Genomic DNA, 21,495 nt, shown 5'->3' on the forward strand with positions numbered 1-21,495 from the left:
TAAGTGACACCTCAGTCTCCTGGTAGAATGTGCCACCCCATATGTTTTAATCCCCTGATTTACAGCAGGGTTGGGCCTACTCCTTTTAATTTACATGGTTAAATTAATATCTGCCAAGAGACTCAGACAAATTCATAATCTTGTCATTAGTCACAACAGGAAATTCCCCCTTAATAAGACGGAAAAGCAACTGATGATCTTAATTGCATTAGTTTAAAGTGCATATGGGTGCATTTTAATATCTAGTGGGGGTCACATGTAAAAAAGGAACATAGCAAATTATAATGTAATATGTTAAATTGATATCTCATTTGTATACTTATTGTATACTTGTTTAATTATGAAACTGGTTTCATAACTAATATTTCTTTCACATAAATTGATATTTTTGGTTACATGAATATATTTTAATAGATAATTTGAGTTCTATAAATGCTAGCCAATTATATCTATTATGAAAACCCAGGCAAATACTTACTGAAAACAAATACTTCTCTCTATCTTGGGACTACCAACATACTCATATACGAAGAGAACGATCCCAGTATCTGAGGATAGGCCTCAGTATGAGCCGCATGACTCCAGAAATACACTCAGAAGGGAGACAATCAGAATGGAGCCAATGACACTATTAGAAAAAGTTCAGAGTAGGTACTCAAATAGGTTCCAGGTAGGACCATCTCATACTTGCTATGCTATAAGAAAGACTATGAAAAGAAGCTGGGTCACATTAGAATTATACAATGCAGAAGGGAGACAGAGAGATGCTTATCTCTTTTCCATGCCCAGCAGGACCTGAGGTCCCATAGAAACAAACAAACAAAAAGGATTACAACCCATCACTCCAGCAAATATGTGAGATTTCATGATTTGTTTGACAAATTCCCTACCTCCAATAATGGGCTGTTCTCAAGCAATTCAAACATAGAAAAAAACCTTCCTTCAGAGTTTCCCCCAAAGACTCCTTCATAAAATCTCCATCCTACTGCACACAGCAAAAAACAGAGGCTAACAAATGGACAAACTGTCATCAGTTATTAATTCCTGGGCAAAGAAACATCTTAACACAGGACTGTCATCGTGAAACTAGTAAGCAGTCAGTAACCAACCCGCACAATACTGCGTGTATGTTTTGTAAAGAGGAAAATGAACAAAATGTGGGTAAGAACAAGACAATTACAAAAACAAAATATGAAATCAATTAACTAAAATTTCCTAACTGACACAATGTCTTTATAGCCTTCTTCCACATTAAAAACAAACGCTTAACTCTTTACCACAGGCAAAGGTAAGAAAGCAAGCCAAATGAACATTAATGTCAAAAAAGTTTTTGTAAAAAAATCTGGCCTTGCACCTGCAATGAACAATGAAAATAAATTTATTTTCAAAGAACAACTGTATCTGCACATAAATGTTGACGTAAATTACTCTGATTGCCCAGCATGTGCTGGGTATAGTATCTGCACTTAACACTTCCTAATTTACTGACCATTCCTAAATCCTTCCATTAATAGATAATCAAGAGAAAACTAATGTTTCTAATTTGATTTGAAAATCCAAAGCTTCACGGTTACGTAGTATTAAAATTAATAATATAGACTATGGAAGTTATACATTATAATGTTAAGTAAGAACTAGAAGTGAAAATATTGCATACAACTGACCTCCACTATGTAAAAGTATGCATAGAACTATAACCAAAGGGAAGCAACCCAAATATTACCTATTTTTATCTCTAGAATGGTTGGTTCATGAGGGAATTTTGTCTTCTACTTTTAAAAATTTTTAGTTTTTTTTTTTGTAATTAACAAGTATACTTTATAATTAGAAAAAAACAAATTTAAACTTTATAAGTTTATAAGGAGCTTATATATACAAATATACAAAAATAGGGTCTAACAAAACAGGTTCTTATAAAATGCCATCCATGATAGCAAGTTCAATTTTGTCATTTAAGCTCAAAACAAGCTCCCCACTCAATTTAAAAATACATATCTTCATTAAGTTATCAATTTGAAAATGTCAACCTTTGGTTTATGCCTGTAACGTATAATTACTATTCGCTTGGATTCTAGACTCAATTGACAGATTAGAAATACAGTGCCACTAAATGGGATATTGGTTAAGTACACATTTTCTGAAGCCAGTTTTTGGTGTTGGTCAAGCTATTTACCTCTCTGAGCCTCAGCCTCTTCATTGGTAAAATATGGACAATAATATTACATACTTCACAGGGTTATTATGAGCTTGAATGAGTTAGTAAATGTTAAGCCCTAGGACAGTGCCTGGTACATAAGAAGCACTCAATAAATATTAACAAATTTTATTATATCCATAATATGTCTATTATGTAAAAGCTTCAATTTCCCTCACAAAAGCAAAACCATGACTTAATATAAGCTAATTGTAACAATGTTACATTTATCCTATTCCAAACATGAGTTAGTCCATGTAAGTAAATTTTTCAGACAATTCAGACAGCTGAACCTTAACCTTTTAAGTGTCAAATCATTTTAGTTTTAATCCTCAAAACATATTCAAAACCTGTCACTTTGTTCTGGTTAAGCAGCTTCTTTCCAGAAGTCTACGTTTGCCAAAACCCTAGTTCTAGACGAAATGGAGAGAACAGGATCAAAATAAGCATAATATAATGTTAGGTTCTACCTAACATTTTATTACATATTGAGTTGCTTATTTTCCATCTCCCCTACATATAAGAATGTAAGTATCTTGAGGGCAGAGACATTATGTATTTGGTTCTTTGCTGTGTCTCAACACCTAGAACAACATCTAACACATAATAGACACTTGAAAAATATTTGTTAAATGAGTGAATAAAATATGATGCTAGAGAACCACAGACTCCAGGTGTGCTCTTTTAAAGTTTCTTAGCTTTCCTTTCTGCAAAGTAAGAGTGGTAAAATTCAACCACCTATCTTTCAATAGTGCTCAAAAGACTAAAGATCTTAATTTTAAAATCTTTAAAGAAAGATATATCAGAAGTGCATGGAAAACTCTATGCATGGAAAGATTTTTTTCATGCACTTCTGATATATCTTTCACTGCAGATTATCTAACATAGGCCCCCTTTAAAGAAGTCTCTTCACCCCCTTAAGGAATCACCGTATTCATAGTAATAAAACAAGACATTTAGAATTGCTATTTATTACCATGGCTCTGGAGCATAGATTCTCAAGAAGAACCACCATTTGAAGTTGGTGAGGCTGGTGAGGCCTTTCAATCAAGAACAGGCTGCCCTCTTAGCTCAGCTCCCATGATGGTAGGCTTTTACCAGGGAGATTATTAGACCTGAGCAGCCAAATCATTGAGGGCAGATGTTTTAAATGTTCTAGGAGATTTTCAGCATCCTATCCTCTGATTTATAAAACTGACAGAAAGAGTATCTTGGAAGCATCTCTCTGCTGAGCACAACCTGGAAGCCGAGGGGGACCTCTGCGCTGTCTGATTTGCATATAGCCTACAGCGATCTTTTCCAACTTGAGTAACAAGCTTGTAAAATAGTAGCACAGATTTGCTGTTCTGTCCTGAGTGATATTTCTTCAAACCAAAAAGAGGCAGACAGATAGAGGAAGAACCTTTGTGTTTTCTCTCATTGACATACAATTTTGCCAAATACTGCTTTTGAGCAAGCAAGTGGCACGTGCTCTAGAGCCTTGACTTAAGACCCTTTAGAGCTCTCAAAGCTGCCCATCAAAAGAAACCTGCATTTCAAAGTGCTGGGTTTTAAATGCTCATCACAGTCACGCAAAATCTATCTGGCACCTAGGAAACCAACCTAAGGTGCCCAACTGTGACCAAACAGCCAGCAGAATGCTCACTTTTCACCCCTGCCTCTCAAAACCACCACCGAGCTCTTCTTCTGTCATACTGTAAACAAAGGAAGTCCCTGACAGCTCTGGGTCCCACTTATATGCTAAGCTATTTGAACTAAGTAATAAATAAATTGAACACTTAATACTACAGAAATAAATGAATAGTTATGGAACTGGGATCCCATAGGAATGTAAAAATATAATAACACTGTAAGAAAATCTGGACAAAGTATTAAAATGTAAAATATATACTAACATATGAAGTGAAAGACCTACAATTCTGAAATTTCACAATTTTGCAAATAACTGAAATTATAAGATTCAGATGATGAGAAATCTTTTCCAAAGGAAAAAAAGACAGAATAGGAAGCAGGGAATTTCTTAAAAAGCATTTTAATATTACAAAATGTTCTATGGCCAAGACTTTTTTACTGTCCATTATGAATGCCAAAATAGATTTTACTTAGAGTTGGAAAATAATGGTATAGCATCAAAACTAGGAGTTATATCAATGGACAAGTTTAAATGTAAAGAATATACCAAAAAAGTAACAGCACTATTGAAAAATTTAAGTGCTTTAACAAATGTGTTTTTTACCAAATGAGTTCCTTGAATGAAATCTGTACTACATCTTCTTAAACCACAAACAAACCTAGCTATTCAGCAAACAACTCTACTTTGCATTTAAAATCTATAAGTTAGTAAAAGACAGTTATGCTTTAAAGGGGAGCAGAATAAAAAATTAAACATGATATATATCATATCAGAGTACCACAAATTTTAGGCTTGTAGGTTTCACACTTGAAACTCCTAGAAGCTATATATTTTAATGAGACATACCTTAATTATTAAATAAAGGTTGTATATATCTGTAGGTCAGTCTGTTTAACCTGGATCATTTTACGTGAATGTCTCAGATGACCAGTCCCTTCCAGGTCATGGGCATTAATGCCTAAGCTCTGGAGAAGAAGGACTTTAGGCCGTTTAAAAAATATATCAAAGTTAATTGCTACCATGGCCTATCATCCCAAGCAAAACAGATAACTGAAAACACTGCTAAATACTTTCCTCATCATGGAGGAAATAATAAGCTACATTTTTAAATGAATTATTTCCACTGATAGGATTTTTTTTTTTAGTGGGCATTCAAGTAGAAATTGCAAGGTCAGAGGTAAAGTGAGATCACACATTCATTTCTTGCCCTCAACAGCTTTTACCCCCAAGCACTACCTAGTCAACTGCTAGGTATCTCGAAAATCAAGTTAGAGTCTTCACCCTCTACAAATTAACATATAAACAATATTTCCATCAGCTGACCTTCATGTGAGCCATAATTATATATCTATATATGTTAAATACATATTTATGCCAACATAAACAAATATAAGGAATACAGAACTATAAATATTATATTAGATATTCAATCTTAACTATGTATTCGGATGAGGAAATAAGGTGAGCATTATTTCACCGCTGGCATTTAATTAGTATTTCAGGTTTCACTGTGTGCATATGAACATGCATATGTGCACACATACATATGTATGAATATTTAATTTTATATAGCAGAGGAGGACAAAGCATGGGGTCTGTTGAAGAATTGTGTTCTCCAAATAGTGTTTTACATTGCAGCCTATCCAGCTCTAATGAGGGCTGAGACATGGTTAACAGCAATTTGGGGTAGCATTTTCAGCTCTCTTTAGAGAGCCACAGAATTTTTTAAAAAGCAGCGTGTCTGTTAAAAGTTAGCTCTAAGGCCTAAAATGTCTAAATACGTATATTTTTTCAACATTGCCCTTATAAAGAAAAAACTGCTGAAAGTCTCCCAAACATTTAGTGTTTAAAGAAGAAAAAGTAGGGAAAAGAGAGAGAGTGAAAGGAAGAAATAGAGAAAGCAAGACAAGATTAAACCATTTTAAAAGCTTTCTTCTTTTTTATTTATTTATTTATTTTTGAGATGCAGTCTTGCTCTGTTGCCCAGACTACAGTGCAGTGGCACAATCTCAGCTCACTATAACCTCCTCCTCCCGGGTTCAAGTGATTCTCCTGCCTCAGCCTCCACAGTAGCTGGGATTACAGGTGTGCGCCACTGTGCCTGGCTAATTTTTGTATTTTTAGTAGAGACAGGGTTTGGCCATCTGGTCATGTTGGCCAGGCTGGTCTCAAACTCCTGACCTCAGGTGCTCCACCCGCCTTGGCCTCCCAAAGTGCTGGGATTACAACTGTCAGCCACCATGCCTGAACCATTTTAAACATTTTCAATAGGGAAAATGTCAAACTTTCAGAGCATGAAAAACCTTTTGACTCCAGACAACATATATCTTTTAACCATTCTCTCTCAAAAAAATAAAAAAGAAAAGAAAAAGAAAGAAAGAAAGAAAAAGAAAAAAAGGTGAATTTCTGAATTCCTTTCCAAAATTATGACTGCACTTACTAATTATCTGACTGTCCATCTATTTATTTATTTAGAGACAGAGTCTTTATTTAGAGACATCTATTTATTTAGAGACATCTATCTATTTATTTAGAGACAGAGTCTTTCTCTGTCGCCCAGGATGGAGTGCAGTGGCACTATCACAATCTTGGCTCACTGCAACCTCCACCTCCTGGGTTCAAGTGATTCTCCTGCCTCAGCCTCCCACATAGCTGGAATTGATTACAGGCACCTGCCACCATGCCTGCCTAATTTTTGTATTTTTAGTAGAGACGGGGTTTTGCCATGTTCACCAGACTGGTCTCAAACCCCTGACCTCAAGGGATCTGCCCACCTCAGCCTCCCAAAGTGCTGGGATTACAGGAATGAGTCATCGTGCACAGGCACTAATTGTTTATTTAAAATCATAGTATTTGAAGGAATTTATAGGACTAGGATTTTCATTAAGTTTAGCAAACAAAAATTCTGAATTAAAGCAGCAAACCTAAGTTTCAGAAAAGAATTTTTTTAAGTGTGAAAGAATAGATAACCTATAGATTCAAAAAAAAAAATTAAGGGACACATCAACCAAGTGCAATTTATAGATTTGTATGGCTCCTAATTTGAATAAGGCAACACTAAAAAAAAAATTACAAAATGATTAAGAAAATTTGAATCTTTACTGAATGTGAAATTAAAGAATTATCTTTTTTTAGGAGTTATGATAGTATTGTGGTTTATGTTTTCTAAGATAGTCTTTATCTTTTAGAGATATTTATTAAAATATTATGGATAAAATGTAATATCTAAGATATACTTTGAAATAATCCAGTGGGGGAGGGGGTGAGAAGTAGGTAGGGAAAGAGATGAGACAGGATTGGCCATGAATTTCTAATTGTTGATCCTAGATGAGGAGTTCATGAATATTTAATACACAAGTCTCTCGAATTTGTATATGTTGCATGTTTCCATAAAAAATGATTTTAGAGAATTTAAGAGCAGAGCATTTCAAACACTGAACAATTTAAACTGAAAGAATATTCATTTCTAACAATAAAATTGTCCTTGAAAGTAGCCTCTATGTAAAGATCTTCCCAATAGTACATTGTAAAGAGATAGTACATTGAAAAATATATAATAAATGAATAATAAAGTGATAATAATAACGGCATTCATTTTTTATAAAAATATCCTTGGTATTTTGGTTTTAAATCATTTTTATTTTTGTCATTGTTTCCAGTTCATAGATGGAAATTCTGCTTTCTACATACAATGCCTTCAAGCAGATGAGGTTCAGATCAACACTGACAAAACATTTGTAAGTTTGATAAGAAACTTCTAGATTAGGAATATGTTCTATTTTTGTATCAGGACTCATTTTGGTCACATAAGCAAGAATTATGTATTTGAAATGCTCAACCTACTATAGGCCCTCTACAAGTATTTAGTTTTAGAAGTTGGCTTCAGTACATGACAATTCTATGAGGTTTGGCTTTTTGTTTGCTTTTAAATTTTAATGAAGTCTGTCTCTGTTACTTCAAAAAAGTATCTATATATTTCATCAAAGAAATGAAATATATAAACATCATTATCAAATATATATAATCAGCATGTATTTAGTAACCACCTAATCCAAAAAGTCCTACCTTTTAGGGCTTATGTCCAAAAGTAAAGAGCAAGTGCTGGCAATCAAACTGTTCACAGGACGGCTGTGTGGTTAAGGACTTTGACTCTAGAGATAGATCAATGGACTTCAGATTTCAGCTCTTCCACACACTAGCCTGCGCCTCTGGGAAAGTTACTCCCCTACCTTTCTTTGCCTCAGTTTCCTCTTCTGTGAAATGGGAAATGTATAACTTACTTCAAAAGTCTGTTATGAGAATTAAATGAGTTAGTACATGTAAATCTCTTAGAATAGTGCTCAACATATAGTAATTGCTCAATTGTTACCATGCATTATATTAAAGCTCTAAGAATTGCCTGGGCACAGTGGCTCACACCTTTAATCCCAACACTTTGGGAGGCTGAAGCAGGAGAATCACCTGAGGCAACATAACGATACTTTGTCTCTACAAAAAATAAAGTAAAAATTAGGCTGGGCATGGTGGCATGGCCACCCAGCTACTCAGGAGGCTGAGGCAGGAAGATTGCTTGAACCCAAAAGTTCAAGGCTGCAGTAAGCTATGATTGTGCCAATGCACTACAGCCTGGGATACACATCAAGACTCTGTCTCAAAAAAAAAAAAAAAAAGAAAGAAAGAAAGAAAAAAACCAACTCTAAGAAATCCCTTGGTTTATACATTACAGGGGCTCATTAACGATTTATTGATTCTTTTTTTAATCTTCCACTGAAAAAACAGAAATACATCTGTATCATGTATAAATTTTCACATTTGTGGATAAATTAGGGATGAAGTGAACAGCTTATCAAAATTGGGGAATAAGACATAATTATCTTCCCATTTATTCAAAGAATTCATGAAGGAAGTAAAATTTGATATTTACTTTTTTTATTAGAAAAAGAAGAAAATCCCACATAATCCCATCACCTACTCTGTTGATTATTTTAATACATTGCCTTTGTCCTTCTTCCATGCATATATGTGGAATTTTATATCATTGAGAATGTACTTGGCGCCCTGCTTGATTCACATAACATTTATTAAAGACACCTCTTCTGTGTTTTAGAAACATTATTTAAATGACTGCATGAATGTAATTACTCCAATATAAATAAGAAACAGTGACAATTAATATACCCCTTCTTAAACATATAATTTTGACCTTAAAAAAAATCCAGTCAGAAAGGATTTTTGCTTATTTGCTAAGCACGTTTGTTTTAAAATAAAATTGTCGGCCAGGCACGGAGGCTCACGCCTGTAATCCCAACACTTTGGGAGGCCGAGGTGGGCGGATCACCTGAGGTCAAGAGTTCAAGACCAGCCTGGCCAACATGGTGAAACCCCATCTTTACTAAAAATACAAAAATTAGCCAGGCTTGGTGGCAGGCGCCTGTAATCCCAGCTATTTGGGAGCCTAAGGGAGGAGAATCGCCTGAAACCGGCAGGCAGAGGTTGCAGTGAGCCAAGATCACGCCCCTGCACTCCAGCCTGGGTGACAGAGCGAGACTCAGTCTCGAAATAAATAAATTAAATTAATCAACAGTCAATTTTAAAATTTATTTTAAAATTAACAGAAAGTAGGGGAGAGATAAAATGCCCACTTACAAATTAAATCAAACAAGCACAGTGAGGCATCACCTTGCCATCACAGCTGCCTCCCAAAGCCCACCATTCACACTGCCAATATGAATGAATAGCTACTCAACCAGTGGACTCCAGAAATCTCTGGACAGTGTGGGGAGCTCCATGGCTACTGCCAAAAGCCTTATGGGGAAGAACTGAAAGGATGAAAAGGAAAGAAGAAAGAATAGTAAAGTGAGTTTTAGGTTGGGAGAGTGGGGCAGTTCCCAGAATAGCAGCAGTACCCTGGATTAACATGCCTCTTTCAAAAGACTTTCAATGCAGAGACGTGTACTCACGGCCCATCATACATATAGTATAAAGTATGCTTGCCATTCATTAGACCTCAGTCCAGCTATTCTGGTAGAAGCAAAGGGCCTGCCAGCTTTTGCCTTTCTACATATGCAAAACAGCAAGTCTGATGAATCCTGCATTTCATATCCTTGAGAATCAGAGTTAACAGAATGTGTGTTGGGAAATGGAGGTTATGGGTCAGCTAGAAACACAGTTACCATGGTTTATGACAGTATCTTTTACACTATTCTCTCTTAGGTACTAATATCTAGCCTTCAAATAAAGGTTATTTTAACACAGGGAAAGAAATCCCTAAACTCCATTTTAGTAGAATTTCTATCATTCTTTAGGAGCAAATATTCTTTCTTAATAAAAATTCAACTCACCTGGAGGGAATACCCTCTGAGAAAAAGAAACTGACTATCCTATGTTCACAAGATCATGGACCTGCTGCCCTGTCATTGGGACTTGAGGACTATTCCAAATAATGACATTGCTAATGTATTTCCTCCTTTACAGGCAATCTGAAATACTCTTCCAACTCAATTACTGACACTCTTTTCTGGTCACATCAAAATGAAAAATCATATTTCAAGAGTCTTGATTTTTAAGATGGCTAAAGCAACCCACTATCCTTGCAGTTTAGTTCTGCCTAACTTTTCCAGCATAGGAAAAAGAGATTCAAGAATACTGCCATTTCTCTGCTTTAAATGGATTTGCCAGGAAGTCCCTCAAGTCCTCATCTTGGAGGAATTACATAAACATGAAACAATCAACAAAGCCAAACAAAAATGAACAAAAAACTACCCCCATAAAACCTCATGCCTTCAGTCATCAAAAGTCATATTTTGTTCTACCTCCTTTTCTATCTTTTTCACACGCTGCTGTTTATCCAGCATATGAATTACCTGTCTTATCATGCATACTATTTGGTCTACAATAAACACGCAGCAAACAGCATACTTTTAATGATCTGAATGAAGACAATGATCTAATATATTTATTTCAAAGTAAACAATTCTAAGTTTTTCCATTTCCCCAAAACACAGATCAGCAGCCTAATTTAAAACAAACTGATTTTTTTTCTTTGTGAGATTACAGTACGAGACTGAGTGATAAAATCTTTGCTTACCTATAAAATAAAGTATATCTGTACTCTAGAGCACCTTAAGAATATTGATTCGACTTATAAATAGTATAATATTTAGCATTTTAGCCTTAATATTCAAAAACTTTGAGGAGGCAAATAATCACTTTTGACTTGTTCCCTGTTTAATAATCCTCCACTGTAGATGACATTTATTTGCTCATACATCTCACCTTGGTGAGTAGAATTCTTAGGCGAAATCCCTGAAAGGAATAGTGTGGCTCCCTAGTGCAAATTTCCTGAGAGCCCCTTCCCTCAGCATGTGCCAAGAATCAAATCTTGGCCACTTAGTGCTCTGTGTTCCACATGTGAGCTCGCGACGCGCTGAACGGCTGTGCTAACTGAGATGGATGGCCCTGTCAAACAGGAAGCTGGCACACCAGGGTGCAAGCAGTGGGATACAATGACCTTTACATTCAGAGAAAAATATCCCTAAAGTGGCATGAAAAGTTTGTGGGGGTAAGGGAAGGGAGATTCTTTTATTTCATTTAAGTACATAGCATGACATTAAAGCAATGGTGCCCAGTATGCAATTTGCTCAGTATCAAATCGTGAATCCCTCACACAAGAAGGAAAGTCGTTGGAAAAAGGAAATGAATCATCCTTTATCAGGCTGCTTTGAAAGCACTGGACTCTACGATTCAGCTATATCACTGCGCCCAGCCTGGCCAGCGCTCAGATTCAGACTGCGCTGGGATTCACAATAACTAGTAGGGTACTACCTGCCCTGGGAAAACATTCTTAATTTCAATTAGGTTGCTTTCTTGATAGAACTAAAGTATAACTTAAATACTTAAAATATTTCCTAAAAAGCAATCATCTACTTACAGAATCAAATTCAAGAGCTTGGGAATTTAAATCCCTTGGTCACCACATCTGTAACTTTATATCAATGTTTAATCTCTCATAGTATCCTTATTGGTAAAAATGAGGCTCTGACTGATAGTTCTTAGGAATTATATGAAGAGAAACACATTTTAAAAAATAACAAACATCCTTGGCATATTCACAAATGTTAACTAAAGATAGTAATACAGGACACTAACATATAAACTAAGATCTGGAAGTTACGGATTTCTCTCCTTTGATTATAACCATAATCATAAACAATACAATTCAACCATTTCAGCTGAAAAACAAGAACAATAAATTCCATCAGATCTATTTTTTTTTTCCATCACTCAAGGTTTGGGGAGGATTTTTGTTATTATTTGTTTTGTCAATTATTTGGCATGACAGAACAATGGGCTATACTTCAAAATGAAACAACAGAAGCTCACAATGGGCTCCCCAGTATTGTACAATACGCACTGAAATAATGATGCAATTTTAATATTTAATCAAATAAGTGAAAGGAATTGATCATAAAGACATGGCAATATTTTTTAACTAAATGGACTGCATCAAAACTACAAAACAGTTTTCAAAGAAACAAAAGGATAAAAGACATCCATTTTTTTCTGTTTAATTAAAAGCTTATTGCAAAGTGCAGAAGCCACAGGCCCAAAGCAATAAATAAATTTGGAAAACTGAATGCTTTATAAGTCATGTATTATAAGTTTGGATAAGTCAGGAGTTAAATATCTCAGCATTGGCCCTAACTTACAGAAAATAACAGTGTTATAAATGCAAAAAAATCTATGATCAGTTTGAAATGCAAGTTGATTTTGTGGCTCCAGAAGTGCTGGTCAAATGCTTCCCAAAACAAGAAACAAGACCTTCTACAAGAAATATTCTACTGCTCACTAGGAAATGCTAAATCTGACAATTCTCCTTCAACCTTTGTTTGGAGAACTATTTCAGAAAACATATTCTTCCTCAAATTATGACACACAAGAGACTTGGGAGGAGAGGGGAGAGGCATTAATACCTTGGGCCTGGGCCGCAGAGCTGTGAGAATACCCCAGGGCCAGGAGCGCAGTCTCCACCAGCTGGCTAAAAAGCACATCTTTCCGCACCAGGACAAACTCGGCGTGTTCTTCTCTGTTGTCATATTCAAGAGAGCCGTCCAACTGCTCCACGACACAAAAGACAGGAATCATCAAACCTGAAGGGACAAAATTCAAGAGCAAAACACAAACATTAAAAAGCAAATCTCAGTCACCGCGATGAGAAGGGAAGCGACAGTTATAAAAGTCAGTCATCTGTGATCGACAGTGGTTTAGATTAAACAAGCCTCTTAGTCATATAGGCCTAATGGAAAGCTGTGGGTTTTCCCCCTCTATTATTACAGAATTGCCCAGGGCAGTGGCAGAAGCCCTTAGATTCCCATCATTTTCACCAATTAGAGGTGTCCTGGTACATAGGTGAGATGAAGGTGACCACACAGACACTCGAATCTTTTAATGTCTATAGTTTTATCATTAACTATTAGCACTAGTATTTTCAGATCAGATCTGCTCTTGTCTAAAAATCTATTTCAAAGCTTCCAGTTGTAATAAATATATTACTTTTACACGTAAAAGTAATATATTTCTCTTTAAATATATTACTTTTACACGTAAAAGTAATATATTTCTCTTAAAATATATTACTTTTACGTGTAAAAGTAATATATTTCTCTTGTCTGGAAATATATTTCAAAGCTTCCAGCTCCTTCCTACTAAGGTAGTATGTTTGATTTTAAGGCCTACACTGTTACGTGAATATAATAAAGTCAATAGAAATTTAAAATAAGTCCCTCTTATGTGCTGTTTTTTTAAATCCTAGTAAATAGGTTATCAACTAGCCTGAAAATAACATGATCATAAACATCTTAATTTACATTTATGTCAAAATATGCATCCAAATACAAGTTTGCCTATGTAAAATTATTTTATACATTAACATCAGTTACTGGAAAGGGAGTATCTTTTCTTGTGTTTTCAGAGAAAATAAGTAAACTACCCTAAAGAATAAAGCAAATTAGTTGAAAATCTGTTGAAATCTGTTGTCACTGAAATATTTCTCTGCTTTGTATCAAAGTGTGAAAAGCTAAAAAATGTTTAATTCACCAAAGATTTTTTTAAACTTTTTTTTATTTTTAAAAAAGTCATACAGGCACTTAAATCTAAACATAACCAAGGCAGAAGAAGATCAAAGTTTTACCAACATACAAGTAATAAACATGGACCCTGCTTAATGTAATTCACACAAATTAGTATGTTATGGGTCTTCTTTTTGTGCAAGAAAAATTAAAACTTACGAAGAATGGGTGAGTAGGCAGACGGGGGAGGTAGAAAGTTACATGGTCATGGTGAAGGTACTTCACAACAAAAAGAAGACCTCTGTGTGAAATGACTAGATGGAGTATGGCCCCTGACACATAGAATGCATAGGAGTTTTCCAGAACCCCCTCCCTGTGGCCTCAACCCTAGAAGCCTCCTGACTCACTCTGATCTGGAAAGCCAAGGGTGGGAGCAGATACTCTGCAAACTACTGGGTTACAGATTGAGGTATTTGTTCTAAAGATAATACAATGGTGCAACTGGTTCCCATGTGCTAATTATTATTATTAAAGATAATAAGTATTGGGTGTAATTATTAAATATAATCCTTATTAACAATAATAATACTCATTAAGAATTGTTATCATTAAAGATCATGGTAATTATTATTAAGACTGCACAACAGTGTAACAAGTCAAACCATATCATACACAAGACAACTCAGTGTTCACTCCTGAGAACAAGAAAGCAGTATTATTGTCTATAGCAAATACACTCTCCATGGTGTAGATTTATTTAAAAATATAAGATACGAGTGGAGCAGACTGATTTTTTAGACAAAGAAAAGGATTTAGGACAGCTACACAATGCCTTGTAAGATATATTTTTTAATTGTGATCATTACTGGTATATGAAATGCTTATTTATTTATACCAAGTTTATTCCCAAATATATATAGGACATGTAGTGAATAATATAAATTAGATTTCCTTCAAATTATCTTTTTTTTTTTTTTTTGCTCGCTCTTGTTGCCCAGGCTGGAGGGCAATGGCGCAATCTCGGCTCACTGCAACCTCCACCTCTCAGGTTCAAGCGATTCTCCTGCCTCAGCCTCCTGAGAAGCTGGGATTACAGGTGCCCGTCAACACGCCTGGCTAATTTTTGTACTTTTAGTAGAGGTTTCTCCATGTTGGCCAGGCTGGTCTCGAACTCCTAACCTCAGGTGATCCACCTGCCTTGGCCTCCCAAAGTGCTGGGATTACAGGCATGAGCCACCGTGCCTGGCCCCAAATTATCTTTGTAGTCATTCATGTATCCAGGATTTATTCACTGAACACCTACTATGTGACAGGTATCACCACCAGTGGCTCCAGGGATACAAGTAAGAACAAGTCTGATATCACTCCTGCCCTCAATGTAGTTAAAGGAGTTGTAAAACCTTCCTAAGCAAGCATAATGGCATTTTATAGGACTCATTCATGAGAGTCCCTACCAGCAAGGAATAGCCCCCATTTAGAGCTTTTAACTCTTACATGCTGGCATATAATCTTTGCCCAAGGAAGTAGGTAGATTTTTATTTCTAATGATTTAAGCATATGCACACATAAGGCCATATAGTCCATGGTGCCATAAGCTACTTCACCACTAATACCTGTGTGTACATAAGTTTCGATGCTGAAAATCCATGTGCAGTTCCTAATGTCAACATCTGAGTGTCACACATCTGGGAATCAAAGATAAGATCTTTAAATGAATCCAATTGCTCCATAAGCTATCATGTCTCCATTACTTAGAAACTATAAATCTTTCTCAAGTCTATGGTCAACTGAAAAAACTTAAGACCCTATTAATTTTTAAAAATAATATTAACTGTTCAGTTAGATATGAAATATAACATGAAAGCACAGGGATCTATAACATGCAGGGACTTACGTTTTATAACCGTCAATTACTGAAATAGTTCCTAAACATTTTGGTTCAGTGATTGAAGGAAGCAATTGTTAGCTGACAACAGTAATGGCTTCTTACAGAAAGCATGCAACAATCCCCTACTGGCATCATCTATTTAAAAAAAACAAAACAAAACAAAACAAAACTTTGTGGTCATTTATAAAATAAAACAGTATTAACCAGGAACGTATGATAATAGGGTTTCTTCTGCAGAACATATACATGAGATACTGAAGAATATCATAAAGGGCTTATTCTTAGAAAAATTTACCTTCCTACTAGAATTTGACCCATCTAAACAATTATGGTTTTTATAACGAAATGCAAGTTTTACAAAAGAAGAATAAAGGAGGAAAAATAGATGCAATTACTAATGACAATAACAAGAGAAATAAAAAATAGTAAAATAGTATCATTGAGGTCAAGTGTAGAAAGAAGAAAATTAAGTCACAGGTTTAAAAGGCCTTTAAAAACCGAAAATCCCTAAGGGAAGCAAACTATAAATGGATGAGTAAAAATATATGCCAAGAAAGAGAGAGAGATTTGTCCATCTTATTCACAACTCGTCCCAGGCAAAAAGAAGGAAAAAGAAAGAAAAAAAAAGAGAGAGAAAAGTGACAATGGATAGAAAGATAGGGAGGTGCTTGAAAAGCACTTCACAAAATAAACTAAGAGTGGGGAGAATTTAAAAGTTCCAATAAAAGAATAAAAATGTAAAACTGAAATCCATTTTCAACAAAATTTAGAAATGGTGAAGAAAAAAGAAAATCTTGCTCTAGCCCTATATCTTGAGCTTCCAACGTTATTTTTCTTTTATTGTAGCACAGACCCATTTTCAGATGATCTAGTAGAGAACTTTGAACCTTCTGATCATAAGCCTTACTAAGCCTTTTACAATCACAGGAGGTAAGCAGGTACTTTAATCTAGAGGACAGGCGCTCGGCCTCAGCCATTTGCTAAAAATTAAGAGTTGTTCTGGTAATTGGGATAAATGATGAATTCTGTTGTCAAAGAGGCAAAACAAGCCTGGTACCCTCTCTACACTAGAAAAATGCATTTTTCCAACTGTCATTAGTGATGATAGTGAAACTGTCATTTTCATTCTGACATTATTTCTGAAGAAGTGTGTATAATTTATAAAGCGTTAACCATTGTAACTGCCACTGTTCACAGCAACAGCTGTGAGAACTGAGACACGTGGGAAAATGGTTAGATGTGGTGATGAACAGCACCAGGTCAGGGTCAAGTCCTGGCACTGTCCCTTTTTACCTGTGTGTGACCTTGAGTAGTTCATCTGACCTCTCTGAAGCTCCAATTCCTCCTAGCCAAAATGCAAACAATATCTACATCATAGATCTGTTGTGAAGATTAAACAATTTTACATATTTAAGTTGTCTGACAGATAGCTCTCAAACAATGGAATCTATTTGTTTTCCTTTTTTTCAAAATCAGTATTAATACCATTTTACAGAGGAAAAAAATTAACCAGTAATTTTTTTCAAGGCCTATAATCAATGTTCACGATACTAAAAGGCATTTCTTCAGAATAAACATGATACTAATAATCATTGAATGGCCTATTATGCAAATGACAACTGGCTTAAAGTGTTTAACATGCCCCATGGCAAAAAAGGTGAAAGTGCTTAAAAGCACAGTAAAACTACCTGTCCATCACAGTAGCCTCTAACTTCATGTAGCAATTGAATACTTGAAACATAGCTAGTCTCAAATTGAGATGTGTCGTAAGTATAAAATACATACTAGATTTTAATGACTTAATAACAAAAACAAATAAAATAAATATAAATGATTTTTTAAAAGTAATTGTGTGTAGAATATCTTGAATATATTGAGTTAAATAAAACATATTATTAAAATTAACTTCACCTGTTTAACTTTTAGTGTAGCTACTAGAAAATTTAAAATTATACATGTGGCTTATATTTGTATTAGTATCAGAGAGCACTGTTCTAATGAATCTGCCCAATAACAATATATAATTTTTTCTCACACAGGATACATTTATCACAAACTGATACTAGGCCAATAGTGTGACTGTCGTGAGCCCTTTAGCTGTCTTTCCTCTGTGTTCCAGCTCTTAGGAGTCCTGAAGACAGAAGCACTCTTGGTTAAATTCCAAAATCCAACGTGTTACCTTCTCTGCAATTGCAGGCTGCTGTTTTATTACTAACTATATTAATCCAACTTCTTTTATTAGGAAACAGCTCTTTCCCCCTTCCCTTCATTTTAAAGAATAGACTTCAGGAAATGTCACAACACTGGCTATGAAAGTGACCTGAGGAATGCGTATTCTCGAAGGCTCTGAATGTTTAACCCAACAATGAAAGACGAAAGATGGTGCAGCTGCAGCAGGGCATCTAGGTGACAGGATTCAATGGCCTTGAGCCAAAGTTGGGACATGAAATAAACCCCTGCTTTGCACTGCACTTCCTAGATCATCATGTAGTCTAACATACACACCTTTATCTTCTCACATTTACTCTGTGACAGGGTTAGCATTATTTTCAGTTAATAAATTAGGAAACTGAAACTATGGGAGAAGTAACATGCCCCAAAAAACACAGCAAGGCAAGGGCAGAATAGTTCAGGTTATCCAGCTCTAAATCCCAAGCAGGCTGCTTTCCTGAGAGTTGAAAACAATACTCCAGAATCCACATCCATTGAAATCTAAGGGCTTGGCCTCTTAATAAAAAGGACCCTTTACCACTTGCTATGTCCAATGGGTGACCTGTACTACTTGTAAGTGAATTCACCTTTTGTCTGCCTACCAAGTGTCTGGCACCATGCTAGGCATGGAGGGGGAACCTAAGAGGGCTCCTGCCCTTCCGTTATTCACAGACAAAGAAAGAAAGAAAGGCTCACATGAATGGTCATACTCTAGTGTAAATCAGCACCGTCTCCAGCCTCCTCCCTAGCTCCTTTGCCTCCTTGGTCCACCAGCACTCCTGAATGACAGGAGCCAGTTTGAGATGAGAGGAGGCCAGGCTTTCCCCTCCCCTCTTTCAAAGAGCTCCTGAAGCCCATCTGTCTCTTGAAGGAAGGCAGCAGACAGGGCCCACTCCCTTCCCTGGGGCCTGCAGCTTATCTAGTTCTATCACCTGAGAAGGTCCGAGGGCTAACTGGAGATTATAAAGACTGTAGGGCAAAGCCTTGCATATCTTTTCTTCGTATAAAACTGAACCTGAAGTACCAAAGAACAAGCTGTTTGAAATACTGAAACAAACTTTACCACATAAACTGAGTGAATAACAGTCTTCAAGAGGACAGAGAGAAAAAGTGAGGGATGGCTACTATTTTTTCTTATTGTAAATTTACCAGAAAATCAAAACAACGATTTACTTGTTCTATAACCTCATATTCTCATTCTCTCTCTCTGTCTCTCTCTCTCTCACTGACACAATCATACACATACACACTGAGTCACAGACAAGAAGAGAAGTAACTTGCCAACATTAACCACTAGCCCCTTCTTTCCATCCTAAAATAATAGAGGCTGGGCGCAGTGGCTCACACCTGTAATCTCAGCAATTTGGGAGGCCGAGGCAGGCGGATCACCTGAGGTCAGGAGTTCGAGACCAGCCTGACCAACATGGTGAGACCCCGTATCTACTAAAAATACAAAAATTAGCCAGGTGTGGTGGCAGGCACCTGTAATCCCAGCTACTTGGGAGGCTGAGGGCAGGAGAATGGCTTGAACCCAGGAGACAGAGGTTGCAGTGAGCCGAGACCATGCCACTGCACCCCAGCCTGGGCAACAGAAAGAGACTCTGCCTCAAATAATAATAATAATAATAAAGAAAAGCCTGAGTGCCTAAAATTGCAACCATAAATAGAAAGAAAGAATAGGGTGTTTCTCACATCCCTGTTGGGGTCCCAGGAAAAATTTCTAAAAGGGATTCAGTGCGTCCTTCCTAATCTCCTCTTTGCGGCCCTGCTGTCCTCTACTAGGCACCCAGCCTCCTGGGCTAAGGCAGCCACAGGCTCTACATTCCACTCCAGCCTCCTACTCCCCCCAGGGGCTGATCTCAAAAATTCCAGAGATTAATAGATAAAAAGATGCTTGCTACACTGTTTGAATGGTTTAGTGTTCTCCTTAATCTCCTCAGCTAGGTCTTCACAGTAGAATATATATTTCTCATGGAAGAAATTTCAGGTAGTATAATAAGAAACAGTAGAAAAAAAATTTCACCAATTTTAAAGGAGAGAGCAGAGCAATCATTTGGATGCAAAGGGAGCCACCCACAGGTCTGCAGGTGGACCAGAGGCCCTCTAGGCTCCCCCAGCTGCTCCAGTTTTCAACGCTCCTCCCTGTCCTTTGCTTGTAAACTACACATTCCCTGAAACATTAATTCACTTGTTTTTCTAGTTGGCTTTTTCTTAACTCTTATCGTAGAGGAAGCAGAAACCAAGACAGAGGTGGGACAGCAGCAAGTTCTAAGTGGTTTACAGGTAGAGATCAGTCAATTTTCCAGTTATGAGGAAGGCAAACTCTGCATCATAATTACTTTTTTTTTTTTTTGGATGGAATTTCACTCTTATTGCCCAGGCTGGAGTGCAATGGTGCAATCTCGACTCACCACAACCTCCACCTCAGGTTCAAGCGATTCTCCTGCCTCAGCCTCCCAAGTAGCTGGGATTATAGGCATGTGCCACCATGCCCGGCTAATTTTGTATTTTTAGTAGAGACAGGGTTTCTCCATGTTGGTCAGGCTGGTCTTGAACTCCCAACCTCAGGTGATCCGCCTGCCTCGACCTCCCAAAGCGCTGGGATTATAGGTGTGAGCCACCTTGCCCAGCCATCATAATTACTCTTAGGTACAAACTGAGCCATACATACAATAATTCAATTTCATATTTACCCATGACCCAGGTGCAACTCAGGATTAGACCTCCAACTAAATAACAAATAATATTCAATAATATTGAATAAGAGTAAGAAATTAAGAGTTAAGAAATATTGAATAAGAGTTAAGAAAAAACCAACTAGAAAAACAAGTGAATTTTTCAGAGAATGTGTACTTTACAATATATTGAATATTATTTCTCAATTTTATTATTTATTATGAAATAATATTCAGTAACATTTAATATTGATTTATTCGATAATAAAACTCCTTGATGGCTCTCCCACTATTTGCGGGGGCAATGGGGTTGAGAATGATATCAAGAAATAGCTTATTCTCAGAATTCTCTCTAGTAAAACCAGATACTACTTTGCAACCCCTGAGGCCAATCTTAACTTTGGACAATAAGAACAAAAATAGGCGGGGGTGAGGATGGGAGAGTGGACGCTAGTCCTCTCTCACTGACCACCCCGAAGGATCAAACTGGGCCTAAAGTGGTAGGGAAGGGAGATGAGTTCTGGCCTTCCACATCTCTGATTCCAGGCCTGACTCCAGGCAAAGCAATCACAATTCAACCTGAAGTCAGGTCCAAAGGCTGAAGGAGAAACTCCAGGTCTCTAAACATCCTTCGGTTATAGAAATTTAGTGGCAAGATCAAATTGGCCAGGCAGTTTGCAAAACAGTATTTCATGGGCACATAGGAGGCAATTTGTGGCAGCTTATCTAAACAAAAGAAGCCTGAGCCACACCTGGGAACTCTGCCACAGCAAGCCTGACCTACGGAACTAAATTCTCTGATGTCAGGAATGCCGAGGCTCTAGTGG

General features: G+C 36.6%; 1 protein-coding gene across 3 annotated transcripts in view; it reads right to left on the reverse strand.

Annotated features, from left to right (window-relative positions):
- Positions 1-21,495, reverse strand: part of SATB2 (SATB homeobox 2) — a 193,549-nt gene that overhangs the window by 151,502 nt on the left and 20,552 nt on the right. For all 3 annotated transcript variants that reach the window (XM_063695071.1, XM_019022740.4, XM_063695070.1), the window contains one exon: positions 12,800-12,976. In XM_063695071.1, the coding sequence (XP_063551141.1) occupies positions 12,800-12,976 (177 nt within the window). The remainder of the gene's footprint in view (positions 1-12,799; positions 12,977-21,495) is intronic.

The sequence above is a fragment of the Gorilla gorilla genome, chromosome 11 (genome assembly GCF_029281585.2).
Source record: "Gorilla gorilla gorilla isolate KB3781 chromosome 11, NHGRI_mGorGor1-v2.1_pri, whole genome shotgun sequence".
Classification (NCBI taxonomy): domain Eukaryota; kingdom Metazoa; phylum Chordata; class Mammalia; order Primates; family Hominidae; genus Gorilla; species Gorilla gorilla.